This window comes from Anguilla rostrata, chromosome 6, assembly GCF_018555375.3.
Source record: "Anguilla rostrata isolate EN2019 chromosome 6, ASM1855537v3, whole genome shotgun sequence".
NCBI classification, from domain to species: Eukaryota; Metazoa; Chordata; class Actinopteri; order Anguilliformes; family Anguillidae; genus Anguilla; species Anguilla rostrata.
In genome coordinates this window covers 54,380,886-54,407,904 of record NC_057938.1, presented here as the reverse complement: position 1 = coordinate 54,407,904, position 27,019 = coordinate 54,380,886, and the positions used below count along the sequence as shown (strand labels likewise).

Genomic DNA, 27,019 nt, shown 5'->3' with positions numbered 1-27,019 from the left:
ACCCTGACCTCCCCCTTCCCAGAGTTTGTCACCTCTGGGGGAAAATGTGGGGGGGGGGGGGGGGGGGGAGGGTACCCCGTGATTGATAATGCAGTGAGTGACCCCAAAGGGGAGGGGGGGGGGGGGGGGCATAAGGGGTGGGAGTAGAGAGAGGTGGGTATTGGGGCCACAAAAGCCAGAGTGGCAGGCCTTACTTTAAACCCCTCAAATGCACACATTTTGAGAGAGAACCCTCCCCTTCCCCTCCCCTCCCTCCCTCCGGAGCTCCAAGGTCCTCAACCTACCCCCCTAACCGACGGCACAATGCCCCCCCCCACATCACGTCCATCTGTGTCCACTTCCTGTGCATCTGCTGGTTTGGGAGCAGCAGACTCCTGCGCCTCCTCACCCCAGCCCCCCACCCCCCCCCCAGCCTAGTGACCAAGGGGCAGCTGACAGGCCGGAAAGACCCACTCAGGACGGACAGGAAGTACAGGGGTGGGCGCTGAGGAAGAGACAGGCCTCAAACCCCCCGCCCCCCCCCACCCCCCCTCGTGCTGCTGGTTTTCAGGGCTGGCTGGAAATAGCCCGGTTTGGGACGGGAGGGGCGAGGACGTCCCAGGGCCGCAGACTAACGCGCCCCTTTCTCTCTGCTGATCCCGTAGCCCCACAGCTCATTTTTAAACTCTCCGCCCCGACTACGGGTGGATTCCCCCCCCCCCCAGATCAAGAAGCCCGCACGGTGGTAAGAAACGCCAGTGTTTTCAAACACGGCTCAGAGATATAAATTGATTTTTATGCTCATATGAGCGAGTGTTGGGAGTACCTCACTCTACACAGTATTTCTGTTGGACGAGACCAGTTCTCCCCAAACTGTACTGCGACATCGCAGCCTACAGATAGAGTTCTGCAGGTATTAAATGTCAGCAACGTTTTCCTACGGATTTCCTGTTTGGCAATTGCAACACCCTACAAAACTTTACAAAGTAACGAGTAATCAATAAATTCATTGTGAATAATTTAAAAAATCATTGCGGCAATGTGTGAAATAAAACTCAATTCTCTCCCAGATTCTTAAACGCATTTAAAAATCTGACTTTAATCCTTAGCGCCCCCCAGTGGTAACCTACGCCGATGCTGTAACACACCAACACACAAATTTACCAGGGAGTTTTGATTTGACTACTAATACCATGAAAAAAATGTGATTTACAGCTTGTCTAGGCTTGCATAAAGCAAAAATAACCCTCCCAAAAACATAACATAATTGCTACAATTCAGTCAGCATTATTCATTGTCACTCTTAGTAAAGGCTCAAGGCGACAAAAATAATAATCACTTGCATAAACCTGCGATTTGTATTAACCAGTACGCAAAACAGCCACGTATTGTGATTGAATGTTAACCTTCATAAATTGCTGGGTTTACAGCCAAGGGAGAGAGAAAAAAAAGCCATCACAGTACGCTATGTTTTGCATACCCATCGGCGTTCGTTTAACAACGTCAAGTCATAACAAAAAATACGAGATGTATCATGTAAAATAACGATGTGAATTCGACAGATTAGCTGTAATAATCTTGGCAGGCGCTGTGAATTCCATTATTGGCCGACCAAAATACGGCATGTGTTTTCCATTATTCCGCACTGTAATTTGCGTCTATCAAGTACACAAATAATACGTCAATTAAAAAACGAAAAGAGTGCGGCGTTAGAACAAGTACTAGACTTGAGAATAAGCACCAGCGAGGCAGAACTAGGGCAAGTTACAGACGAGAGTTCACTCAGAACTCGCAGAGCGGAGTTCCAACCACCGTCTCGATCCAAATAAAAGGTGTCGACAGTGGCCGCTTTGTCTGACGAATTCCTTGGCAACCGCTACTTTGAGAGGAACTCGGCTGCGCCTCGCGGCGAGGATTTCACGTGCAGAGAACGAGACCTGCCTGCAGCGCGTCTCTGACCCGAGGACTTTATCATAAACCCTTCTGTTCAGAGCTGGGCGGGCGGGGGGCCTGTCTTTTCTCTGTGCAACTAAAAGAGGGAAAGACTGAATAAATAAAAGATAAAAGTGCTGCCCTTTGCCAGCGATTTCCGGTTTCTGATTCTAACAAGTACTGATACACGGCGTTGGGTAGAATTGCATGTGATCTGGATTTCGTAATCAAAATACTGTCATGGACTAACTGTAATTAGTCCTTGATACTTTTAAAAATGCACCAGATCTCATTAGTTACTTCTCTAAAGATTGCATGCCTACACTTTGGATTACCTCAGTGTACAGTGTACACACACGTCTCTACACACACACGTGCAAGCACGCACCTACACAGGAGGATGATCAGGAAGATAAGTAGAAAAAAAGAAAAGAAACGCATTAAGTATACCTGATTGAGAAGCTTTAAAGTCAAGCACAAAACCCACATTTGTTTGTGTCTAACATTCTCAACTCGGAATGGTGGAAGCAAGTGTGGTTTTACTGTTTCTTCCGCGAATCTCGTAGCTCATAGTTTATCGAAATAACAGAACGACATGGAAATAAAACACAGAAACGCGCTACGTGTATACATTGATAGGCAAAGTGGATGAAGCACTCTGCAGAGGCATTTAATGCTGGTCTCCGCAGAACGGGAGCGGATTAATCAGGAAGAGCAGCCAGCGTTCGCCGCATTTTCAATCCGTTCCGGAAATGTGCAGTAATGCTGCACTAATGCAGTTCCCCGCAGAGATCCTCATTTTGCAGAGACTGCAGCCAACATCCTGAGCATCTTAGACAGAGCCAGGCTGCTCTGATTACTGAAAGAATGCATCATTTTAGAGGGCCAGAGTCCATATAAAACATAAAAAAACAAGAGTGACAATTGATTCTGCATCGTTAGAAAAAGCACACCTGTTTTCGCAAATCACTCCAATTTGTCTGACCTAATTGACCTAACTCTAACTGGGTCTGATTTACTAAATGCACTTGCAAGTCATTGAGGATAAAGAGAATCTGCAAAATGCCTAAATGTAAAATAAAATGAAAAAAAAAAAGATTCTCTCCTAACAGTCGAGTCCTCTCAATACCTCGTCACACAAAGGTCAGAGAGGTCGCGAGGACATCTGTTTCCACTGTAGAACTGTGCACAGTGCTGCCCTTCAGCGTAGTCATAACACGCAGGTGCGCAGGCGTGCGATGACGGACAGGTGTGCACAGACTCGCTGACGGACACTAACGCTGGGCCTCTGCTGCGTCTGCGGGTTCACCTTGGTCCAGGTGCGACCTCGCTCTCCTCCGCCTGGCAATTACGCCGGAACCTTCCGGGAAGCGCCGTGCCCCCGCAGGTGCAAGAGCGGCCGGGGTGCTTTATTACGTTGCCGCGGCGATGGTCGCCACGGCGAAGGTCGCCCCCGCAGCCGGGATGGAAACGGCTGGTTGGTCCTCCAAGGCGAGCACCGACGTACCTGCCTCAAGGTGACATCACGACTCGCCCACAATTCCACACGGGGAGATACCGCCCGTTATTTATTAATTTTTTTAATTACAATTTTCAGCAGCACTTACTGAATTTGTGTTTAAGAGAATAAGACATGTAATACATTTTGATTGGGCTTACAGAGAGGATCTTGATTTGAGTGGAAAGCAAGAACAATAAAAGTTGCTTGAACTGCTTAGCAGTTTACATCCTTTTAAGCTTTGAATCAACACATAGTCGCTCTTATCTTCTTAGTACACGAGCTGCTGGATGTATCACAAGGTCATGATACGTGAGGTCATGTTTTTACCAGCCACACACACGCGTCCGGGGTCAGCGTCACACGAACACCATGATGTCATCCAGGTTCTTCCGGGTCAGGTTGGGCACCGTGGCGTCGCTGGCGGGAAACCCAACGGGCAGGAGCACCAGGAGCTTCTCATTGGCCGGCCGGCGGAGGAGGAGCCTCACCTGCGGGCCGCAGTTCAGGGGCGTCGACGTCACCGTCACCAGGCCGACGTTCTGCGACGGGTGGGGGAGGACGAGGGTCAGGTGCGGTGGATTGAGCCAAAATGGTGCCATATGTGTGTGTTTGTGCATAATGGTGCATGTGTGCATGTTTGTGTATAAGAGTGCATGTGTGCATGTTTGTGTGTAAGGGGGCAAGTGTGCATGTTTGTGTATAAGGGTGCATGTGTGCATGCTTGTGTATAAGGGGGCATGTGTACACGCTTGTGTATAAGGGGGCATGTGTGCATGTTTGTGTATAATGGTGCTTGTGTGCATGTTTGTGTATAAGGGTGCATGTGTGCATGTTTGTGTATAATGGTGCTTGTGTGCATGTTTGTGTATAATGGTGCTTGTGTGCATGTTTGTGTATAAGGGTACATGAGTGCATGTTTGTGTATAAGGGTGAATGTGTGCATGTTTCTCATCTCACCTTTAGTGCAGCCAGTAGGATTCCGCAGGCTATAGACACGCTGATCTCATTGTAGTAGTGTGTCTTCTTTTTGCCATTGCCCTTGAGCCCGTAGGTCTGCTTGAACACCAGGATGAGGTAGGGAGCGATGTCCAGGTACTCCTTAATCCAGTTTGTCCTGCAGTTACCAGGGAAACAACACACACTAAAACACCAGCCCGGTCTGCTCACCCCATAATCAAATCTGCAAACTCCCTCAGCGCCAAATGCACAGTTTATGATGCTTCAATAGAACCTGCGGTGGGTGGCAAACTGCAGGCCCACAGAATCAGACAGGGAACAACCTCATCAAAGCAATAAGCTTTCAATGCATAAAAAATGCACCAGGGGGCGCCCCTGTGCTATGAATGCCATCAGCGAGGAGCTATACTTTGAGCTCCCCTCCGCTGAACAATCTACCAATCGGATGAGACGTATGGAGAGGGGAGCGGTCAGGGGTATACCTGTGTGTGTGTGTGTGTGTGTGTGTCTGTGCTTCCCCTCAATAATGACCGAACTGCCAGTCTGGGTGTTACACACAGTACCTGTATGTACCCTGTATCTCTCTCTCTCTCTCTCTCTCCCCACACACACTCTCTCTCTCCCTCTTTCCCCCACTCTCTCTCTCCCTCTCTCTATCTCTCTCTCTCTCTCTCCCTCCCTCTACCCTCTCTCCCTCCACCCTTTCTCACTCCCCCCTCCCCCCTCTCAGGTTTGTTTATTATTGGATATTGTATCCTTTTCTTTGGTCTGGTTCTTTATGGCAGCTGTCTGGCAGGGCTGGTGTAAACTGAGGACAGACGGACTGAAGGTCAGACAGACAGACTGCTGGGGGCCGGGCTGGATTACATAGGGACAAGATCAATATGAGAAAAACACAATATACATATTTTAACGGAAAGCGATCAATGATTTTGTAACTAAGCAGAGTCTTGGTTTTTCCTTATGTGATGTCCGTGCATATACAGTGTACTGTGTTTGCATACACTGCATGTCCAAAATTATCCGGACATGCCTTCTAATTAGTGGATTCAGCTACTTAAGCCACATCCATTGCTAAAGGTGCATAGACACACACTGGCAGTACTGAAGATGGGCTGTACTGAAGAGCTCAGTGACGTTCAATCGTAGGATGCCAACTTTCCAACAAGTGTTTGTGCGTTTGTGTGTGTGTGTGTGTGTGTGCGTTCCTGTGTGTGTGTCTGTGTGTGTGCATGCATGTGTATGCATACGTACATGAGTGTGTGCGTGCGCGTATGTGTGCATGGTGTGTAGTGCATGCAGTGTGTGTTGTGTGTATCTAGGTGTGTTTTGTGTGGTGAGTGTGTGTGTGTGTGCATGTGTTTGTGTGTGCATGTGTGTGTGTGTGTGTCTGAGTGTGTGTGAGTGTGTGTGTGTGGCCACTCCCCTCACCTCAACCTCTGTAGGTCACTGACCCACTTGTCTCCCATCCTCTGCCTGTAGTTCATCTCCTCCTCCTGCTCCACAATCTCACGGATCTGGTGCTTGACCTCGGCGTCCGCCACGACCACAAAGGTCCAGGGCTCTGTATGAGCCCCACTGGGGGCCGTCCCTGTCCAGGATTATTATTATTATTATTATTATTATTATTATTATTATTATTATTATTATTATAAGGGTCACATCTGCCTTTTGTGTACTAATGCCGCTTTAGCTACCATTTTAAATTCTACTACTTTAGGACTTAAATTTGCTGGAAATAGTGATAAACCATTTTAAATACAGCACTTGGACATACCGCCCATGTAACCAGACGAGGCGGGTCAACTGTGTCGTCAGCTGTTTTAACTGATTAATGCTAGCGCTGGCTAGCAATGGAAAGCCGGCAGTCAAAACATATATTTCAGTTCACTTTATATTCCAGAAAAGCGGCGTACAGAGGGTATCCGAAAATCCTCGGAGAGCCATTAACAGCATCGTCTTTGATCTTTCAGTAAAGGCCGTATTTTAGTGGGTAATAAATCCTCACTGCCGCCTGCAGTGCGCGAGGCTCTGGCGTGAGTCCGGCGGGCAGAGCAGCCATAGCAAGAGCTCCCCCTGCTGGACAGAAGTGCGCATGACGACATGTCCGGTCAAGACGTGCTCGTGGGCTAAAAATAGAGCCTCAGCCGCTCATTAGACCCCTGCCTCATTACACTGAGCCGACTGTTTTAACCTTGTAGCCCTGGCTAATGAAAGCAGATCAGCTGGCCATTGATTACAGCAAAGGACTCTGGGACTGGTTCCAACTGAGACACCTTCCACACAGCAGGGAGGTGATCATCTTTCACATCAAACCCCCGGGTCCTAATGTCAATATTTCCTGATACACCAACTACCCCCACCCCACCCCTCTAATCTTACTGGCCCACTACCCTTCTTCCCAAAGTATCCACTTTCACCTCTACCCCATTACCCAACAACCCCTTCTACTCTTACTGCCTCTGTATGCTTCTAACCAGACTACATTACCCATCTACACCTCTACCACACTACCCAACAACCCCTTCTATTCAAAATGCCCCACTGCTGCACCTGCTACTGCTCAAATCCCGCTATCTCTTATATCCCCTTAGTGGTACTCAAACACCCGCTGCCCCTCCCCCCCCCCTCCCCGCGCTGTGAGGGGGGCGGGCGGTACCCTACCTGCGGTTCGCACGACGTAGTCGATGACCTCGCGGGGCACCGGTTCGGGGCTGAGGAAGCGGACGGACCTCCTCTCGTTCATCAGCTTGTAAAACTCCTGCGAGCGCTGCAGCATGACGTCAGAGGGGTACCGCGGGGGGGCGTAGGGTACGTGGGGGACGTCCTCCTCGCTGGGCGCCCAGTCTTCACCTTCCGCTAAAAACCCAAAAAACAAAAAAACAAAAACAAAAAAAAAACTAACATACATCCAGACTATTAGAGAACCACCTGGAGGCATGTCTCCATGGCTCAGTAAAGTCACTGTGTGGATAAACGTATTAATAGTAATGAAAACCAGGATAAGCGGGTATAGATAATGGATGGATGCATGGATGGAACCCGCCCCAATCTCTCGGGGAGCTGTGCTGTAAAGTGTGTGTGTGTGTGTGTGTGTGGGTGTGGGGTGGGGGGGTGTCTCAGCACACCCTGTCCACCTGGATGAGTCACCAGAGAACGGGACGATTCAACACAACAGAGTTACACTCTACCCGACCTGTGTGTCAATGAGCCAACAGCCAATCTGTCCGAAGGTCTTAATCCTTGGCATTAAGAATCGGTACGTGTACATAGTTTCCGCCAAAAAAACTCCCTCCTTCTAATATGCAGCAGCTAATCGATTCTGAATTCTGATGATCTCTCTCATAAATGATTCAACGCCGGTCAGATTCACCACACTGGTTGGTTTGATAGCCAACCTATTCTGAGACATTTTCAAGAGCAATGACTATTTGATAAAATGTTAATCATATAATAACAAAAATGAGTGTGTGTGTCTCATTATATCAGGAAAGCAAGCCATATTTAACTGCAGAATGTGATTTTGGTCCACATAAATGATTAAAATAATGCAAATGTATTCAACTTCAAATGTTCCTCCAATTTTACTCAACCAGCCAGTTCAACTGACTGGATTTACATTTTCTGCGATTGTTGTAGTTACTGAGGTAAACAAACACCGTAGTGATTAAAGTTCAGGTTTTGGCAAACATTGTCAAGGTCGTTAGAACTACACAGGAAACGAAAGTGAACACGCAGAACCGCACAGAGCTGATTTCTGAATTCAGCTTATAATCAGCAAACAATACAGAGCCAAGAAACCAGGTGAGGTGAGTTAACTGTCCAATCAATGGCTTCAATTGCTCAGTTAAGTGCTGAGTAACCATGACAACCTGCAGACTCAAACTCAAGTCCTCTAGGCCCCCGGTGTACAATTTTTTGTCTGTTCCAATCACAACTGCAATTTAGGAATTATATATATAAGCGCTAAGCATTTTTTTTAACTTATGCTTTTCATGTTTCGACGGATTATTGACCCTCTTCAGCCACATTATGTCAGAAATAGGTATGCCTGCTATGAAGAATAAGTGTCTCATTGCAGGGGAGACCGACCTTTCCTCGGAAAACATTCTTCAGTGGATGGACATAAGCTTTATTTTTTTTGTGCAATTTTTCTCCCATTTTCTCCCCAATTTAGTCGTTATGCGTTATGGTTGATGCGCTACCCTCTGTTGGTCTGGGGAGGGTGTGGACTACCACATGCCTCCTCCGATACATGTGTAGTCGCCAGCCGCTTCTTTTCACCTGACAGCGAGGAGTTTCACTGGGTACACGAGCTTTTTAAGAAATTTACGAAACATTTCAGATTAATGAGTGGGCTCAGTACAATAAATCCGAGTGGATGTTGGTATGAAATCCAGGAAGTGACCTCGTTCAGAATTTGGCAGATGTTATTTTCCCTCCCAGATTTACATACAGAAGTCCTCTGAACTTCGGTATGACAGCGTACTGTTTGAATGTATTCATGTATTTAGCAAGAGTCTGACTGTACACATAACTGTTGTCCACACACCTTGTGGTGCCAAGTTTAATGTTTGCTTAGTTACTTTTTTTACCGTAAAGATGGAGTGGCTTGGCAATTATAAAACGCGTTTTCAGTCCAAAGGTTGCGGGTTTGACTCCGTGCCAATGTGGTGCCTAGACTAATTCCCTTCAGTAAGGTAACCGACCTCACTTCCCACTCTCAATGCCCACGTGAATTAATGATTAACAAATTCAACGAAATCAATACACTGCGACAATAACTGCTGATTAGCTCAATAGTTGGGCAATTAGTTGAATATGTATAAAACATACAACTGCTGCAGTCAGGCAAACTGAACAGGCTTCATCATAAATAGCTTAGCTACAGTATGATGATATTGTGAGGGAACTCCATCTGCTTTAGCCGCGCACAGTATGGTATTTTGGCACCTCACGTCTTTATTTAGGGTTGTAGCCTAGACGTGGACGAAATTATTTATCAGACGTTGGATGTCTGTGCCGTGTGCTTCTGGCAACACTCGTTCTCTGACATATTTGTGCTGAGTCACCACGTGAGAGAGAGAGAGTGAGAGAGAGAGAGAGAGACAGGGTGTGTGTGTGAGAGAGGGAGAGGGTGAGAGAGTATGAGAAAGAGAGAGAGAGAGAGAGAGAGAGGGTGAGAGAGAGAACGACGGAGAGAGAGAGAGAGATAGAGATAGAGTTACACTGTTACACTGCAAGCATTCTCAAGAACAGAATGTGCGAAGGCTATATTTCCCCTTAAGGTGCAAGATCACAGACATGTAATTAGAATTTTATTAACTGGATATTCTAATGCTAGTGGTAACAATCACTACTGGTAACTAGAAAGTAACTGAGTCCTAGAAAGATTGTGGAAAACAACATTCCAAAGTAAAAACCCTTAAAAAGGTAAATAGAGTTCTGTTGATTGCAAGAGCGAATGGGGAACGTTTTTAGGTTCGGAGAACTGTCAATCACAACTGTCCACTTATTCCCACATAAATCGGATTCTTCGTGGTCTATACGAGATATAAGATTATTGGCATAGCCTATAGCAACGCAGGTTGTGAATGAGCATCACCTATCAACTTGTAGGCTACGTTAAGCCTACAAAAAAAGAATAACTCTAAATCGAATCATTCTAAATCAAAACTGATTTCACCTTCAGATGATAAATCTGATGAACGTAAGAAAGGCCTACTGAATAACGCTGCTGTTTCAATCGATTTTTGGAAAGAACAGGTTATGCAAGTTTTCCATAGATGCATATCCATAACGGGGTGCGCGCGCTGCAGTTACCTTCATCTTTGGTGTTGATTTCTGTGTCGTCTTGGAGGTCCTCGTCTACCCACGGCCTGGATTTCACCGCGGACTTGGCGTCGGTGTCTGTTTCCTTGTGTTTCTTCTGAAAACTTTTGAAAAAACGGGCGACGACAACGACGCATAAAACTGCCACGAGCACAGGTGTCAGAGAGGAAAACAGCGCCATAGCAGCAGAACCCAGTCAAAAGGAATCCACGCTTCTAACTGAAAACTCTGACAAACTGGCACCTCCTACTGTTAATGTACGTCGGTCTTTTGAGGTAAGCCTTCAGTTTTCGGTCGTAATCAAACAAGTATGCCAAACAACGGATTGATCCGGGGTGTAAATGAGTCGAAGCAACGAAAGTTTCAAAATTGAAAACATTTCAGACTTTCTTTACTGGCAGCTCTAATAAGCGCGCGAACAGTGGTCTACAGTTAGTACAGTTACAACCGCTACAAAGCTATTGCTAAATACCGTTAACAACACAGAAAAACTACAAGTCTACTACGAGTCATTTTATTTTGGAAAGAATAACAGTGCACCTTTCTTCAGGGAAAGTCGTTCAACAATAACAAGTAGGCCTATTATATATTGTTCAAGACAGCACACTGTTTGGCAGTTACTCTGTGTAATTAATAATTGAAAAATTATCGAGCTTTCCATATCTGTCTATTCTCCAGGCTACTGTTCCACATTATGATATTTCTATGATCTGGTTATACGATATTATCATTTTAACTCGATGAAAGGAAATGTCCTCTGCTTGAAGGACGTGGTGGGCATTAGCCTATTTGTACAAAGCCAAAAATCATATTAATCTGACAAAAATCAACTTAAATCTCAGAAAATAAAATCAAGGTCTCCCGCAAGTGGGTGGGAAAAGTATGAAAAATCTTTAAAAATAACAGGGTCTGTTGGTTTTTGATTTCACGTTGCAAGCAGCAACCAGTTCACACCCAAGAAACCAGGTGAAGTGAGTTAACTGTGTAATAAACTGCTGTAATTAAAATCAATTTAATGCTGAGTAAAAAAAAGAAAAACCCAGCACATCTACTCAAGTTCCATTTAGGTAAGACTGAACCTGGACCTAAGGCAAACTGTCACATGACATTTTCTTTGACAAACCCTTACCTATACAAGTCCACAGACTCTAGCTTCCCAAGGGGGCATAAATTATTTTACCAAAGACACTAGGAGATGATAATTAAATCAGACTCTTGCTGACTGGGAGGGTCTTCAGACAGGGCCATGTGGAGAGACAGAATTGACATGCATCACATTAAATAAACATCACTGTCTGCTGTGATCCCAGCCCACCGCACTGGCAATACAAAACAGCGGACGGTCGCTCAGTGTTGAAGAAACAAGTCTGTTACCTTTCAGGCCATTTTTAAAATCACGGGGATTTTAAAATCACGAAATCGATTCAGCTCATCTCGCGCGCGCACGCGTGTGTGTGTGTGTGTGTGAACGCCCAGTGATCGTATAAGCTGCTTTCCGGTGAAACTGGTGAAACGTCGTTTCCAGGGCAACCAGCTGTTTTGGCAACCCCCAAGAGAGACAGATATCCAGTGGATATTTCCTCCTGTGCTTACATGTGAATGAGACTCATCCGTGTGGAAGTAGGTCAGGAAAAAGGTGGGGAAGAGTCGGAGTATTTTTATCAACGGGATATTCTCGCATCTATCCGGGGTGAAATTTGCATCCTGCATGTAATAATTTTTATTTTATTTTTTTACTGAAATGTTTGTTCTTTAATCTAAATTAAACCACGGCTCATAGTCAAGACTGCTGTAAGGGGGGATGGGGGGTGGTGGGGGGTTAGGACAAATCCCAAGGGCCCTAACTGACAAGGGGCCCTCAAAGAAATTGTGCTGGGATGGGGTAACCTGGGCTGGTGGGGGGCCCAACGTGAGGCCCTTTTTCATGGGGCCCAAAATCCCTGGTGGTGCCCCTGCCCACAGTATCCGCACAAACAGAAGCACCCAGGCCCTGAAACAGAAGATTCCGTCCAATGAGAGCGGAGCTGTGTTAACGGCTAACACTCCGGAAGCTTTCTGTGCTTCTGAAAGGCATGTTCTTAGATAAATAAGTAATACACACAAGCTGCTCGTCTTGGAGAGGGAGAGAGGGGGAGAGAGATAGAGAGAGAGGGAGACAGAGTGAGAGAGCAGGGGAGAGAGAAAGCGATAGGGAGAGAGAGAAAATGGGAGAGACAGAGAGAGAACGAGAGAGAGGGAGTGAGGGAGAGAGAGAGAGAGGGAAGTAGACAGGGGAGAGGGAGAGAGATAGAAAACGGGAGAGAGAGAGAGGGGGATTTGCTGGAGAACAGGAGAGGGGGATCAGACCTGTTCACACTCCTCTCCTCCGTCTCCCTGACAGAAACAGCCTGAGCTGCTGTCAGCGGCTGATTAAAATGACACGCTTCGCTCGCCTCTCAGCGCCGTCAAAACAGAACCGGGCTCTTCCCGGTGATTGCCTTTTTAACGTGGAGAGTGGTGGGGGGGTGGGGGGGTGTTTTCATAGCCTGTTTGTTCAGCATGCGCACCCTCATGCTGAGTGTTTGCACAGGTAGCCTATGAAAAAAATTTAAAAAACCAAGCCAAGTCAGGCTTGGTTTGGATTGAATGCCTTATTTAAAGGGAAATCAGCTATTTAAAACGCGAATAACAAAAAAAGTAAGAAATAACAGGAAACGACCACAACTTCCAAGATATGGATTAGAAAACAAAGTGGCACAGGAGAGAATGGTTGGCGTTTCCTAAACTAAATTGGAATCACAGACAGACATAATACGTATGAAAGTAAATACCACTTCCTTTTGGAAAAAAAAAGTGTTCAATGGTGACATTTTTTTTCACATCAAGTTCATTTGTCGCTCTAATTTTGAGGGGCTGACAGTTTGCATGGAAATAGAACCAGTCCTTACTGTCGACTGCCAGGCACCCCTATATACGGTGTGTTTGGCATTTAACTCCAGCCATGTTAAACGCAGGGCATGCGGTCATGTAATTCGCCGTCTCCATGGTAACGTAATGTATTCCGCTGTGATTTGCGTGACCTAAGTGAGCCAGGCCTGAATCTGCCCTCATTCTCAAGATTGCCAGGAAAATCTTGAGATTTTTTTTTTTTTTTTTTGTATGGTAATTTGCAGAGACACGCTCCCTCACACAGTATCTCAGCGAAACAGTGGCTCCCAAATTGTCAGGGATCAACCGTTCTTCCTTATTCTTGTGATTCCTGATACTTTGGGGGTATTCATTCAGCATCATTGATAATGGTGCAGATTAATCACACTTTTACAGTTATATATTATCCGTCCATCCATTATCTATACTCGCTTGTCCTAGGCAGGGTCATGGGGGGTGCTGGAGCCTATCCCAGCACACATTGGGCGAGAGGCAGGAATACACCCTGGTCGGCCAATCTATCGCAGGACACACACACCATTCACTCACACTCTCATACCTATGGGCAGTTTATAGTTTCCAAGTAGCCTGACCTGCATGTCTTTGGACTGTGGGAGGAATGTAAGCATAAAAATGTGTAGATCCAACAATATTTGCTTATTTTGGCTGCTCTATTCCTCAACAAATGAACAAATGTGTGAATGTTAAGATTCATAGTTTTATTATTGTGGTTCAGATACATGAATCGCTCATTGGAGCCAGTGGTAATCTCTTTGTTGATTAAAAAAGGTGGAAACAGATGGTCTAAAACAGCAGACTTGGTTTGCTGGCAAACAGTTTACAGTAAGCTGTCTAAGAGGATTATCTTTTGTGTGATGTCACTATACCTCCCCTGACCTGGGGGGATCTCACAGAATCTGGCAACCTGTCAAGGTTAACAAAAGCTGAAGCTAAAACGTACAAAATCAATGAAAAAAATCAATTTGTTAAGTAAAATAAAAAACTTTGCGTGGGCACAGAATATCACAAGTGTTGGTGCTTCATGGGAGGGGTGGTCCAGACCAGGGTTTTTGTGATTCTGTGGGGTGAGCTTTTGAGTGTGTGCAGTGGACTAAGGCAAATATACATTCCTGGGACCAATAGTAAACACGTCACATGACCGTGACATCATATTGGTTGTATTCCTGAAGAACACAGCCCTGTTCCAACAGCTGGGAAGAAGGTTAATGGAATGGATGTAAAACATTTATCGTCCCTGAGTGCAGCTCTTACTGCGAGCCGATCCGTTTAAATAGAGGTGACTTTATCTTCCTCTCTTTGAGCGAGAGAGACACTGCCTTTACACTTTATTGTGTCACTCTTTGCTGTCAATCACAATTTTGCAAGAAAGGGCACAGTGCTGTAAATTCAGGGTGTGTTTTTTTTTGGGCCCTGTCCCTGGATCAGTTCTTCACCAGGCATCTCCTTGAAAGCGAGCAAGCCATGCTTTATGGAGCAGAAATCCATTAGTTATGCCTTTGGTAAGAGCAAGGCATGACTAATGGATAGAGCTTTTATGTGCATCACTTGAGAAGTAAGGTTGCGGTGGATTTACTCGACCATAAGCTAGCGTAAGAGACCAGGCTCGTAAACTCGCCTCCCTTCCCCGCCGAAGACTGCTCACGTGATTAAATATCATCTTCTAGACCGTGCGCATACTACAGCGTTCAGGCCTCGTTTGTTTTGCGATACATCAGGACGACGGCTTCATTGCGATTTTGCGGACTCTTAGCTCTTCCCTCCCCGATTAAATCATTCGCATTAAGTAGCCTTGTGAGCGCCCCGGCTGATTATTCAAACTGAGGGGGAGGGAGTTAATTCAGCAGCAGACAGAAACGCGCGCGCGCGCTCGAAAGCAGGGTGCTTCCTTCAGCAGAAATGAACTGCTCTCTCTGTTATTTCACGGCTGGGAGCTGCCAAGAGTTTGTGTGATTTATAGTCACGCGATTGATTTCTCTCTTCTGGCTGCACTGCGCTGAGCAATCGAAGGCAATCCGCTGGTGCTATGCGACCTGGACCAGTGAGCATTTGAAAAACATACCAGCCATAAATATGTATTCACACAAAATATCGATAGTATTTTATTCTCCTATTTGCATTCCGCGTTTGTTGCCTTTAAGGCTATGAGAATCTCTGGGTAGAAGTATATGATGGACTGATTGATTTATTTATTGATCTGGTCAGACTGACATTTAAATGTTATTTGTTATATTATTAATGGACTGTTGTCACTCCTGCAGACATCACCTTAATACATGTATGGATTTTACATTAGATTCCAAATAACCTTATGAGAAAAGACATCATTGAGCAGCCTATTCACTCACATAACTAGTCTTTATTTATAGTGGATTCCAACTGACAGATAGACAGGTGGACCCCTCAATATCAAATCTGTGCACCATAACGTGTCAGTGCGAGATGAAATGTCAGGCCTGCTGTTTGAATTTCAAAATCATCCATCATGTTTTTTATTTTATTTTTTAATTTTTTTACAGGACATGTTAGATGGATTTCAAGTGACATTTCTCATTTGGTTTCATTATTAACATAAGTTAACCGTAAAACAAAACCGTTACGCGTTAATTCGTTGTCTCAAGATTCCGCTGGATTTTTAAAATGCTGAGCTTCGAACGGCTTTGCCGGGAGCGATGCGTCAGCGTTCCACCGCGCTGATGCTCGACCCCCCAGCGTCCGCGCGCGCGCAGCAGTGCGACCATAGCGAGCGTGCTGCGCGATCGTTCCGTCATTAGCCATTCTCCTCGCGTTCACCTTGCAGTCATTTATTCAGCCTCGCCGCTCCACTGTCGGCCGGGAAAAGTGGGTCACGGAATTTAAAGAGGCAGCCCCCCCCCCCTCCATTCCAGTTTGGCTTCTCGCTATCCTAGCGCGTGCCTGCAGTGCAGCAAGGCCGGTTAGGTCTGGGAAAATATGTCATATGAAATAATAAGTATTTACCCTGCAATACTCCATGACAAAACACAGTGACATCTATTTAAGCTTTTCCTGTGATCTCCCAATCATTATTTATGTTTTACCTACAGCTACCACCAGATCATTTCATGTTATTATTTATATATATATTAATGTATTATTACACATATGCATGTATTATTTTTTAATAATTTCATTTTTTTTGTTGGCTCTCTCTTGCAGCAGAAAAGCAAACAAGATGTGCCTGAGGGGGAACTGACTGAAACAGGTATGGGAAGAGCTGGCTGGAAGCAGTGAAGTGGAGAGGACACTGGTGTCTGAATGCCAGGTAACCAGAGGATTGAGGTGTGTGATGTTCTGACAGGTGACCCCTCTCATCTTACCTGCCCACAGTCAGAAGAGGGAGTGAATGACTCATCTTAACTGGGACTGGGGGTTTGGGTGGGGGGGGGGGGGGGTCACCCTGTGATGATATTTGCCTCACATTTTCAGGTGTCAGTATTAATTCTCTGCATTGGGAAACATTAGATCATATGACTGCAAGAATTTGTTTCCTATTACACCTAACATTTTTCTGAGGGTGGATCCATTCCGATGATGGACCCAGTGTAGCAAGGTCAGCTGTAAATTCCTTCTCAGCGCTGTAGCCAAATTCCATCCTTCATTTCATCAATTAACCCTTCAAAGGTGTGTGATCACAAGTACGCGATTAGAATGTTCTAAACTGAACATTCTAATGCTGATGTAACAGTCACTGCCGGTAACTGAAAGCAGTGGAGTTCTAGAACACTGATTCTGAAAAACAGTACAAAAAAACCTACTCTACAAAGGGTTAAAAGAAAAGAAAATTAATTTTACATTCCAGAATGAACTCCAGTTCAGTACAATATATGGGCAGATATTGCTCGGTACAGAATTTCGGTTCTGTCAGAATGGATAATAAAGAAAAGACTGGATGTCATTTGTGTCTTTTTCTCCCTGGAGTGGAATAGAACAGAGAGCACATTTTCTCTGCTGTACTAAACCGTAAAAAAAGCAGATAAGAGAGGGGGAGGGAGATTTCTCTGCGTAAGACGACAGGATCGCAAAAAGCCCAGTCAGTCAATGTGTCTCTTAAAAGGCTGCACATTAAGATTTATATAAAAAAAACACATCAGGACCACCTACACTCCGAGCCTTCAGAGATCTACCTCACTGAAAAGGCACAGGATGAATCGGGGACGAGTGCATGTATGCTTATAATCCAAAATGAAAAACAACAGTCTTCAGTGATGTACTACGGAAAATTAGGCCAGACATTTCGCAAAAAAAAATGTATAATTTCACCATGTTCGTACACTGACTTTGGAGGAGTAAGAGAAGACTGTCCCAAAATTTCACGCGAGCCAATTGCTGCTTCGAGCTGCTCTGCGGGGATGTAGCTGTCAAAGCTGGAGGAACGCCAGGGCCCTGTTCTGACCTTTTACAAAAGCAGAGGCCTCAACAAATTCCGACGAATCCAATACCCAGAAAAACGCACCAGCCTTTATGGACGTTTTTTAAAAAAAATTTTAAATGGCAGTTACTGAGCATGTGTGTTTAATTGCAAGTCAGCTGGTCCACTGAACCGTACAGATGTTAAATTAGTAGTTACACAATCAAATGAGCGTTTTCGTAGAAATACAGAAATCGTATAGGAAAGGAGAGATGGTTCCAGATCTAACTTCTGTTACGAGGAAGCAGATAACACCTAACCTCTTAATTTCAGTTCGAGAAGAGTCGAGGGATTTAATGGTGAGGTTTTTAACATTTTAAATCGAGTGGACTTCTTAAGCTATTTTAAGTAGAACTCCAGGAGTAGAACAACAGGAAAAAGATGGAAATTAGCTGAAGGAGAAGTTTCACTCTCATTTTCTCAGGCTTCTTTAAGTAGTTTAATCAGCTCAAAGATGGGATGGGATTAAATTGAAAAAGGCACCAAGCGTTAAAATGGGGGGTGCAAATCTAAATTCCTGGAGGGTGCATTCCATCTTTCGTTCCTTCCAACCTCACCTCTTAATTTCTTAATCAGCGCAATCAACTGCCACATCCAGAATTTTTTTTTTTTTTTTTTTTTTAGAAAACAAATCACGGTTGATTTTTGCAAGCTACTCAAATGTTTTGCTGCAGTGCCTTCTATGCCAATTAATTGGTTTAGATCTGCTGTTCTCTGCTAATTACCTGATCTAATTAACAGTACTACCTGGTTGGAATGAAAAACAAACGCATTGAACCTGACCACCCAGTGTGAAAGGCTTATCATTTTTAAAGGTCCACAAAAAGATCATATGGCTAAACATAGCCCTTGCTCATCATACTGCATATCATCTTCCATACTGCATTTTATGTTGCAAATTGAGCTGTCATTGGTGCACTTCTCTGGAGAAGTCCTTTCAAGGCATCATGGGTTTTGTAGTTTCTTAGAATCGCTCCCAAAAAAAAGTTTTTAATGTCTTAAAACCAACATGATCAGCCCTGATCATCAGAAGTGTTACATTACAAACAAGTGCAATATTTCAAACCACAAAATCATGGGGTACAAAAAAAAAAACAACCAAGAACAGCACACTTTTTATTTAAAACAGATTAGTCATTCTGCTTTATTGTCAGCAAAACAACTCAATTACCACACGTTACATTTTTATAAAATAAAAACAAATGCTTGCAGATGTATGGAAAAGAAATTCTGCAGACTCTGTGTGTTTCTTTAATAAAGTATAAAAAGGAAAAAGCAGTTTAAATAAAAAGCTGGGTCTTTATATATTTCTTTCGTGACACTTAATCCATGCGGTTTGAAAACTTTCACACGTTACCATCTCTCAAAATACTTACATCAATTTTAAAACCACTCAATAGCCCTGAATAGAAACTCTTCATACAGTAAATGAACATACCTGAATATTTTTACCAGAGGAAATATTAAAGAGATCTACATTTATATTGTCAATAACACAGTCTACGAGCAGTGGATGCCCTGGAAACAACTGGTATTTGGGGGGAAAAAAATCTATTAAAAAAAAAGCAAAAACAGCACCATATATTTTTCCTGGTTTTCTAAAAAGGTATTGAGTAACTAAGTATAAACAGATGTACTGCCAGACAGGCATGAAAAAAACAGACACTTCTCTTAGCTTAAGCTAGCCAGCATACCCTTCCTTCTAACACACTCTTGTTCAGTTATACCCAGTGCTTCATGAAAGAAATGGCATTTTCTTTGGCCGCTTGAGAACAATATGGTGGAGAAAATGCAACCAACAGCCACAGATCTATTCTGAAACAATATTGTCCCTGTAACAGCTTTTGCCAACTCCTTAAAAAACTACACTTCACTTTCGTAGTATTTTGTACAGTCAACAACTTTATAACCTGAAGTGATATAATTGTAACAGCTTCAAATAAACAACAAAAAAACAAAAACAAAATGGAACGGTTGTGTCCAGCTTCATTAGTTGAAATTCAAAATTCTCATTCTGTTTGTCACCTGTCGTGACAGCCCCGTAATTTCCGACACGTTCAAACGTCCCCTAGACGGACCAACAGATGCAAATGAGGTGTAGAGCTCTAGAGGTTTGTGAACTTTCAAAAAAAAAAAAAAAAAATGTCACTACGATTTGTTTGTGTAATTGTGCTTGAGTCAAGCGCAGACAAAAAAAGGTGCGGTCGTTTCTTAAGTCTACATAAATAAAAACCGTTAGAACTAGCTACATCGTACGAGAATAAGACGGCGACTTAAATTTACGTTCGGATTCTCAGTAACGGTACCCGAGGTGCGGTGTTACACGGACTGCAAACTGAACTTCAAAATAATAACACGGGTAACATACACTATGGACCCGTCGTGAAAACGGTCATACTGAAAGACTTGAAGTTTTAAAAGCGCTTATCACACAGGCTTCACGGCCACACGCTGGGCTATAGTGCCCACCATGCCTTGTTCTAAGTGACAGCCCAAGGCTGAGATTTCTGTGGTCTGACCACATTATAACCTGGGTCTGCAGGGTTCAACAGGTTCGCTAAGTGAATAGCTCATGTAGTAACAACAGTGCACACTAGAGGGAGCTTTTGGGAAAATGGCCAAAAAAGCAGTTGCAGCCATTAGCTGTTTCATGTTAAATGTTTTTTTTAAGTATGTTCATTTGTTAATAATGGCTTCACTGAGAATTCAAAAAGGGCTTTTGGGGACTAAAATTACAAAAAAACAAACAATTCTTACACAAACGGTTCTCTACATACTGTTGTGGTAAAATAGTGGAAGTGATATGCATCTAGAGAGAAACAAAGAACGTTCAATATGACATGGTTGAATGGTGTTCTCGATTGTTAACCGCTCAGTTGTGATTGGCCACTAAGTTTTTGGTTGTTATACATTTAAAAGCCCTCCGATGATGTCCTTTACCCCCCCCCCCTTCTCTTTGCAAACACACTCGCCTCGGGGTCAGTGTGTAATAGTGTGTAACAGAGTGACAGATTAATCCGGGGGGGGGGGGGGACAAAGAAATCCAAGCTGTGAGGCTTTAAATATCAACCTATTGGCAAAAACAAAACCGGTTCTAATCTTTAAAATCTGAAAAACACCATTTTAAAAAAAAACTAACGAACAAACGGAAAAAAAACAAACACGTCCTTCGAGTAGCGGCCATTTTTTTTTCTCCTTCAGTTTCAGTTTTTTTGTTTCTACATTTAAATACAAACATTTCCTCGATCACTGTCGATCACAAAAAATAAAAAATAAAAAAAGGCGGGAAAAACCCCGAACTCAAAACGTGAGGACCCAGAGGCAGGAGCCCGCTGCGCGTGAGAGACGTGGAGCTCGCGGCTAACGGCTCGCGGCTAACGGCCTGCGCCGCGGCGGCCATTATAGCGGCTTCTTCTGGGGGGCGCTCAGCTTCCGCATTCCCCGTATCCGGCCCAGGAGCTCCTTGACGAAGTCCTGCAAGACACAAGAGCGCCACACGCAGGAGCCGTTAGCGGTGTCCGGGGGAACCGCCCCGCCCGGGGGGGGGGGGTCCGAGAGGACGAGGAGGCAACTCGCGAATTTATAATGAGCCACCGCAGAGATGCTGAAAGCGAAGAGTTATGGGGCGATCAGGTGTGTGTGTGTGTGTGTGTGTGTGTGTGTGTGTGTGTGTAAGCGTACATGTGTATGTGCCTGCACTGCAGCCAAAGCACACAATTCACAACCCATAATTCATCAGCTAATTGGCAAAAAGGAAAAAAAGCAGGGGTACACTCCACAGCAAGTCAGGGGTTGTAATTCAGGGGTGCTCTGGCGCCCCTTTATGATCAGAAGACGAAGGCAGGCCTCTGTGCCAGTCCCCTGGGGTTTCCCACGCACTGCAGCAGGGCTGAAGATACCGTGCGCCTCACACACAGGGAGCTGGGAGCCCTGTATCAAAGCAAACGGAAATACTCCACACCTCCTCATCGCCTGCTCTAGGATCGAGTGCGCACTACGTCCTTATAGCCACAAAGACAGAGATGTGGCCATTGCGACTTTCACAACAATTAAAACAGCTACACAATTACTACCTTAGGAACAGAGCTGTTGAGTTTGTGTAACAATAGTTCCACAAAACACAAAGCTCTCTTCCCCCATTGGTCAGTATGTGTTCGTTACTGAACAGCATTACACACACTGGGCCCCAAAGTAATGACAGTACCGTTACCATACTGACCATGTGACCTTATAGGCTAGTGACCATATAGGTCAGCGTTACAGAATATTTAGTGTGGCAGATGTGTCAGCAGAGGCCATTTTGTTCAAGCACCAGTAGTTCTGTTTGGCAGATTGAACGTGGGCACATTGGGGTCACCCCGCTGAGATGGGGGGGGGCGAAAAAGCAGTTCCGTCTGGTGGCCCTGGGGGGGGGGGGGGTCCTGACACAATCAGAGTGGGGGCGGTGACCCTAGCGCTGAACATCTGGGGGGTGGGTAAAGCTTCGAGCCGAATGCGTCCCACTTCACACGACAGCAACGGACCAGATTTTATGTCACGGTCACGTCAAGTCACGAGAAAACGTTTTTTTCCCTCCCCCCCCAAAGCAGCAAGACCGCATTTCATTATCGCACAGCACGTCAGTTTAAAATAGCAAGCGTTGAGGAGACTCACTTTCATCTGACTGCAACCACTGAGACTCTATCCTTGTGCACACCACGTAAAATTATTTCAAAGGAAAAAATGTTCTGCTTAAAAATGAACAGTTAAATAATTATCTCACGTAAGCCAATCATCCCAATCACCTCTGTAGTGGTTAGACCCTGAGGTGGTGTTTCACGTTCTTTAATTCTGAGGGCTAATCATAGCTCTTGCCCAGAGTGGTCTGTGAAGGCCAGGGTTCGAGAGCAGCGGCAGACCTATTCCTCATTATAGATAATTACATCAACTCAAAAAGACAATTTAAATACAGCTTACTATTTCCTGGAAGCGCCTCCCGTGAAAGATTTTACTCGAAGTTACAACCACCGGGCCTCTGCAAGGATTTTAACGGACAGGTTAGAAATCACTACACCGCCAGGCCCCAAATTTAGTCACTTGGTTCCACTATAAGGCCCCATATGTAGGCCTTAGATCTGACCCCATGACCCCTCTAGAGAGGAAAACAACAAAACAAGCGTGCCTTGAAACCCCGCCCTTGCGGTAACCATGGTGACAGTGACGCGACGCTCTGACGGGGGGAGAGCCAGTGACCCGCGGGTCCTATTGTCCGGGCCCGACCAACCGAGGCTCAGCCGCCGCTAATTTGGGCAGCATCGATCCTCTCCGCTTCACATGTGCAGAAGACGGGGTGTCGCTCGTCGTTTGTGAAGAGCGTCACAAAGCCAAACTGTAAGCTTCTGTACCCCCCCCCGGTGCACCCCTGAGTCAGCGGCTTCAGAGTCGTCTAGCCCCTGATTGGCTCATCTGTTCCAGCCAATGGGATCTTTTCTTTTTTCTGTCGAGAGCTCTTCAGCAAAGCACTTTCGCCCATCAAACTGTGTTCACGTACAGACAATGGGAGGGTGGGGGGCACTGACTCGGACTGTGCGCTCCTTGAGAGGGATGAGTGCACCCCAAAAGATGGAGAGAGGAGCAGGTGGGCACTGGCGCATGACTGGGGGGGGGGGGGGCGATGGGGGAGCTAAACAAACACGCTCCACTTCTGTAGCCCCTTCTAAGTGGGTTAAGAAGAACAGCTCCTCTGCCCCTAGTGGTGACCCCAGGGCTCTGCATGGAGGACCCCAAAAACAGAGAGCGAGAGAGAGAAAGAAAGAAAGAGAGAGACAGAGAGAAGCTGCAGATATTTTTCATAAACTACAGTAGTACAGACACTGCCTGGTCCCTAACCTCTAACCTATAACCCCTAACCCCCGCCCCCTCCTCGTGTGGTACGAGCAGCACAGTACTCACATCTGTGGGTTTGTAGCAGTCCATCAGGGACTCCTAAAGAGAGAAGAGAAAACAGTGAAAAACCACACAACTCTGAAGGGTCAGTTAATGTAGTACGATGTGTTTTTTTTCCATTCTTCCTTCCCTTATACAGGTATACACACCTGTAAGGTGAACGACAAGGCAGAATGACCTGAAAATAAGGTTCAGTCGTCAAAAACAGCCTTACAACCTTCAGCTCCAGCTATGCGTGGACATGAACTTAAGAGCTTTAACGAAAGCAAAATCAAAAAAACAATAGAATAAAAATAGTGGCATTAGCTCAAGGGTAACGGGTTGAGTGGGATGGATTATTACTCGCTGACAGCTCAGCGAATCCGCCGATCCGGGCGCATTCCAGCGGCGAGAGCGATGGCGGGCGGGTTCGCGGTGAGCTGCGGCACACCGCCTCGAGCCGGCCGCCGGCATGAACACTCAGACCAGGCGTTCAGGGCCACAAACATCCCGGAGCCACGCAGTCCAGGTTTCAAAATTAGTTGCATTTTAATTGTATGAAATTTGTGTGTCTATGGCTATCAGTCCCCCCCTGATCCGTGCTCGCTCCTGGCAACCCCCCGTCCCATCCCGTCCAGGACCACACCTGCAGATGTTTGCCTTACGCAGTGTATTCTGGGGAACAGACATATAGGGGTCAGATAGGGGTCGCCACACCCATCCCAGCAGGTGAGGCTCCTCCAGGTGAGCTCACCTGCAGTTTGGTAGCCCTCTCGTCCTCGCCGTTCACCTCCAGGAGGTCGTCGATGTCGATCTCCACCTCTGGCATCTCCTCCTCCTAGAACAGACAGGAGAGAAAGAAAAAGACCTTTTCAGCAAATGATGAGAGATCGCAAACTGCATTACAAAGACCCCAGCCATTCTTATTAAGGACCAGGGACAGCGACCCATTGAACCATCCGCCGTACATATTCACGAGAATAAAGGTGCTGGAAAGAGAGATGTTATCCACAATTATCCAACAGAAGAACTCGAGGCAAAACCTAATTAAGGAAAGGACGCCATTTTAAGGTCCCAGAAAGCCTTCGGTTTCTGGAGCACGTTGCTGCTAGGCTGTGCTGACATTTCCACCGGAAAGAAGCTCACGTCTGTGCGTTCATCAGAAGATGCCATTAAAATGGGAGATGAGGGTTGGGGAGGGGCGGCGATGCCATTAGCTAATAATATCTGAATTAAAAGGAAAGCCTCAGACAAACCAATAAAACAATGTGCACGGCACAAGGACAGAACATAGTTTTTTTTTAATGTTTCAAATGTACAGCAACAATTAGGACGGCAACAGATGAATCGTATTTGTGGGGGAGAAAGTTAAAAAAAAACCCCATGTCCGCATTCCCCCTCACATTAACAGTTGGGGGTGGAGGTCGATCGATTAATCGATCGACACAGGCCTGCATGCTGGGCGATCATCTGTGAAAGGTGTCCACTCCTTACCCAGTTACCCAATCATACAGGACGGCCCTCATTCAATTCAAGGAGAAGGTTTGGACAGAAAGTGTTTTTAAAATTGATTTTATTTTTTTTTTTTTTACTTGGTAATGAGGTGCTCCCAGCATTTGTCCTGACCAATAGAGCCCCCCCAACCCCCCAACCCCCATGGACTAAAAACAGTAAAAGAAAAAAAGAGTAAAAGAAAGAAAGCCAAAAAAAAGGTATTTGCATGCCTGAAATCCATTAACTGCGAGGTGCACTGGAGCAGGACGCCCCATGCGCCCCACTTTCTGCAGGAGGATGCGCCAACAAACGCTAACGTCAGCTTCGCTTTTTATTTATTTTCCCCGAGTTTACAGCATGTGAGCGAGTTTCAGAATTCACCCAGGCAGCCCTTCGGTGTGCCAGTTCCCCTGACAAAAACAACGGGACCCCCAGTTCCCCTGCCAGACGCAACGGGACCCCCAGCTCCCCTGCCAGAACGGACGGGACCCCCAGTTTTCCTGACAGACACAACGGGACCCCCAGTTCCCCTGCCAGACACAACGGGACCCCCAGTTCCCCTGACAGACACAACGGGACCCCCCTCCCCCCAGGAACCTCAAAACAGACACCTGTCTTACCCGGAGAACGCCTGTACTGACACGGACTGAACGAGAGCGTTCTGAAACCGCAACAACCCTCATGAATTCGGGCTCTCTGTGTTGGGAAGCTATAAATAGCATATAGCCACGAGGGGGAAAAGGATTTCACCATCAGCAATGCACATGGGGGGGGGGGGGGATAGGGTGCACACAGAGGGGGGTGGGGGAGGGTGGGCACAGCTCTGTAATGGAGAGAGATACTGAAGGAGAAACAGAGACTCCAGATCACGGCCCATTAAACTGGAATTAACGCACAGAATCGAGACACAAAGGAGGCGCAATTTGTTCACCACTTTATAAATAAGCACCCATTTCTCCACGTCCAAGGACGGTCGATTCAAAAATCAATTTTTATGAAGTATTATAGTCGTATTAAAAGCTTTGCTCGCCCACAAATGTTCCCGTCAAAAGAACAGGTAAAAGGCAAAGACATTTATGAGCAATTTAAAGTAAAAATCGACTAAAAGATATTTTGGAGTATGGGGTTTTTTGTTGTACAGCTAGCCTCAGCCGAGACACCACAGAGGCAGAGTTTGTGTGCGGGTGCGGGTTCTTGTTTTAGCTCAGCACTTCGACACCTGATTCTACTTATCGAGGTTTTGTTAAGGACAGGTAATTGGTTGAATGAGGTGTCGTATAGCTGGGCTAAAACAAAGACCTGCACCCACACCGGCACCTTTTCTGATCAGATCGGGGACCCCTGGTCTCAGTGCATCGGCAGTGAGATCTGAGGACTACCTTCACCCCCCCATTTCAACACCCCCATCTGCTACCCCTCTGCATCCTCATTTCTCATACCAGTGGAAAGGGAGGGTGGGGGTATGGAGGGGGGTGTGTGTGTGTGAAAAATGAGGTCAGGATAAAGGACGTCTCTTCAGAGCCAGTCTCCTAACAGCAGATAGCGTTCCATAGCACCGCGACTGAAGATCACATTTCGACCCCCCCCCCCCCCCAATGCCATGAGATTGTGCTTTGATCTGGGGGGGGGGGTTAAAAAATTTTTTTTTTTTTTTTTTTAAAGAGTAAATAACATTCGCCAAGAGGAGGGCGCCGACGTGCTCTCAGACTGCCGACGCACTTCCTGTAACCGTAGAAACCAGAACCAGCGCGTGTGATTGGTGTTCCTCGGTAACGTGCGGACTCGGGTGCCAACAACCCGAGGAAGGGCTGTTCTAATGTGTACGGCTTTCAGCCCCCTTTCACACCTGTCATCCCACTAATCAGTGGAGGGTGGTAATGAGGTGTTAAGTGCTGGTAGCTGGAAATAATCGTAGGAAGTTTTTTTGCTTTCATAGCACGTGTAATTTTGACATTTTCCATAATTTTTCCAAATTTTCATATTTTTACACCATGCTTATGACAGATATATTGTATTCAAACCTAGGTCAAATATGTATTGGTCGTACTTTGACTCGTTAGATGCCG

At 45.7% G+C, this 27,019-nt stretch overlaps 2 protein-coding genes and 1 long non-coding RNA gene across 4 annotated transcripts in view; 1 reads left to right on the top strand and 2 right to left on the bottom strand.

Moving 5' to 3' along the window:
- Nucleotides 1-3,456: 3,456 nt before the first annotated feature.
- Nucleotides 3,457-11,447, bottom strand: iyd (iodotyrosine deiodinase). Of its 2 annotated transcripts, none has more exons than XM_064340637.1 (5): nucleotides 10,193-11,447; nucleotides 7,034-7,222; nucleotides 5,801-5,960; nucleotides 4,370-4,526; nucleotides 3,457-3,951 (listed from the first exon to the last, which is right to left on the bottom strand). In XM_064340637.1, exons 1-5 carry the CDS (start codon nucleotides 10,380-10,382, stop codon nucleotides 3,769-3,771), a joined length of 879 nt encoding a protein of 292 aa, XP_064196707.1. In that variant the 5' UTR covers nucleotides 10,383-11,447; the 3' UTR covers nucleotides 3,457-3,768. The 2 variants fall into 2 exon arrangements, with proteins under 2 accessions (XP_064196707.1, XP_064196706.1); XM_064340636.1 differs by having other exon boundaries at nucleotides 7,034-7,228; nucleotides 10,193-11,445.
- Nucleotides 10,343-19,095, top strand: LOC135257661 (uncharacterized). Its single transcript, XR_010330704.1, has 2 exons — nucleotides 10,343-10,476; nucleotides 16,304-19,095. It is a non-coding gene; the product is annotated as an uncharacterized LOC135257661 (long non-coding RNA).
- ppp1r14c (protein phosphatase 1, regulatory (inhibitor) subunit 14C) overlaps nucleotides 18,659-27,019 on the bottom strand; it is a 20,670-nt gene continuing 12,309 nt past the window's right edge. The window contains exons 2-4 of the mRNA XM_064340638.1: nucleotides 24,214-24,297; nucleotides 23,487-23,519; nucleotides 18,659-21,029 (exon numbers count right to left, since the gene is read on the bottom strand). Coding sequence (XP_064196708.1) covers nucleotides 20,955-21,029; nucleotides 23,487-23,519; nucleotides 24,214-24,297 — 192 coding nt within the window. The 3' untranslated portion in view covers nucleotides 18,659-20,954. The remainder of the gene's footprint in view (nucleotides 21,030-23,486; nucleotides 23,520-24,213; nucleotides 24,298-27,019) is intronic.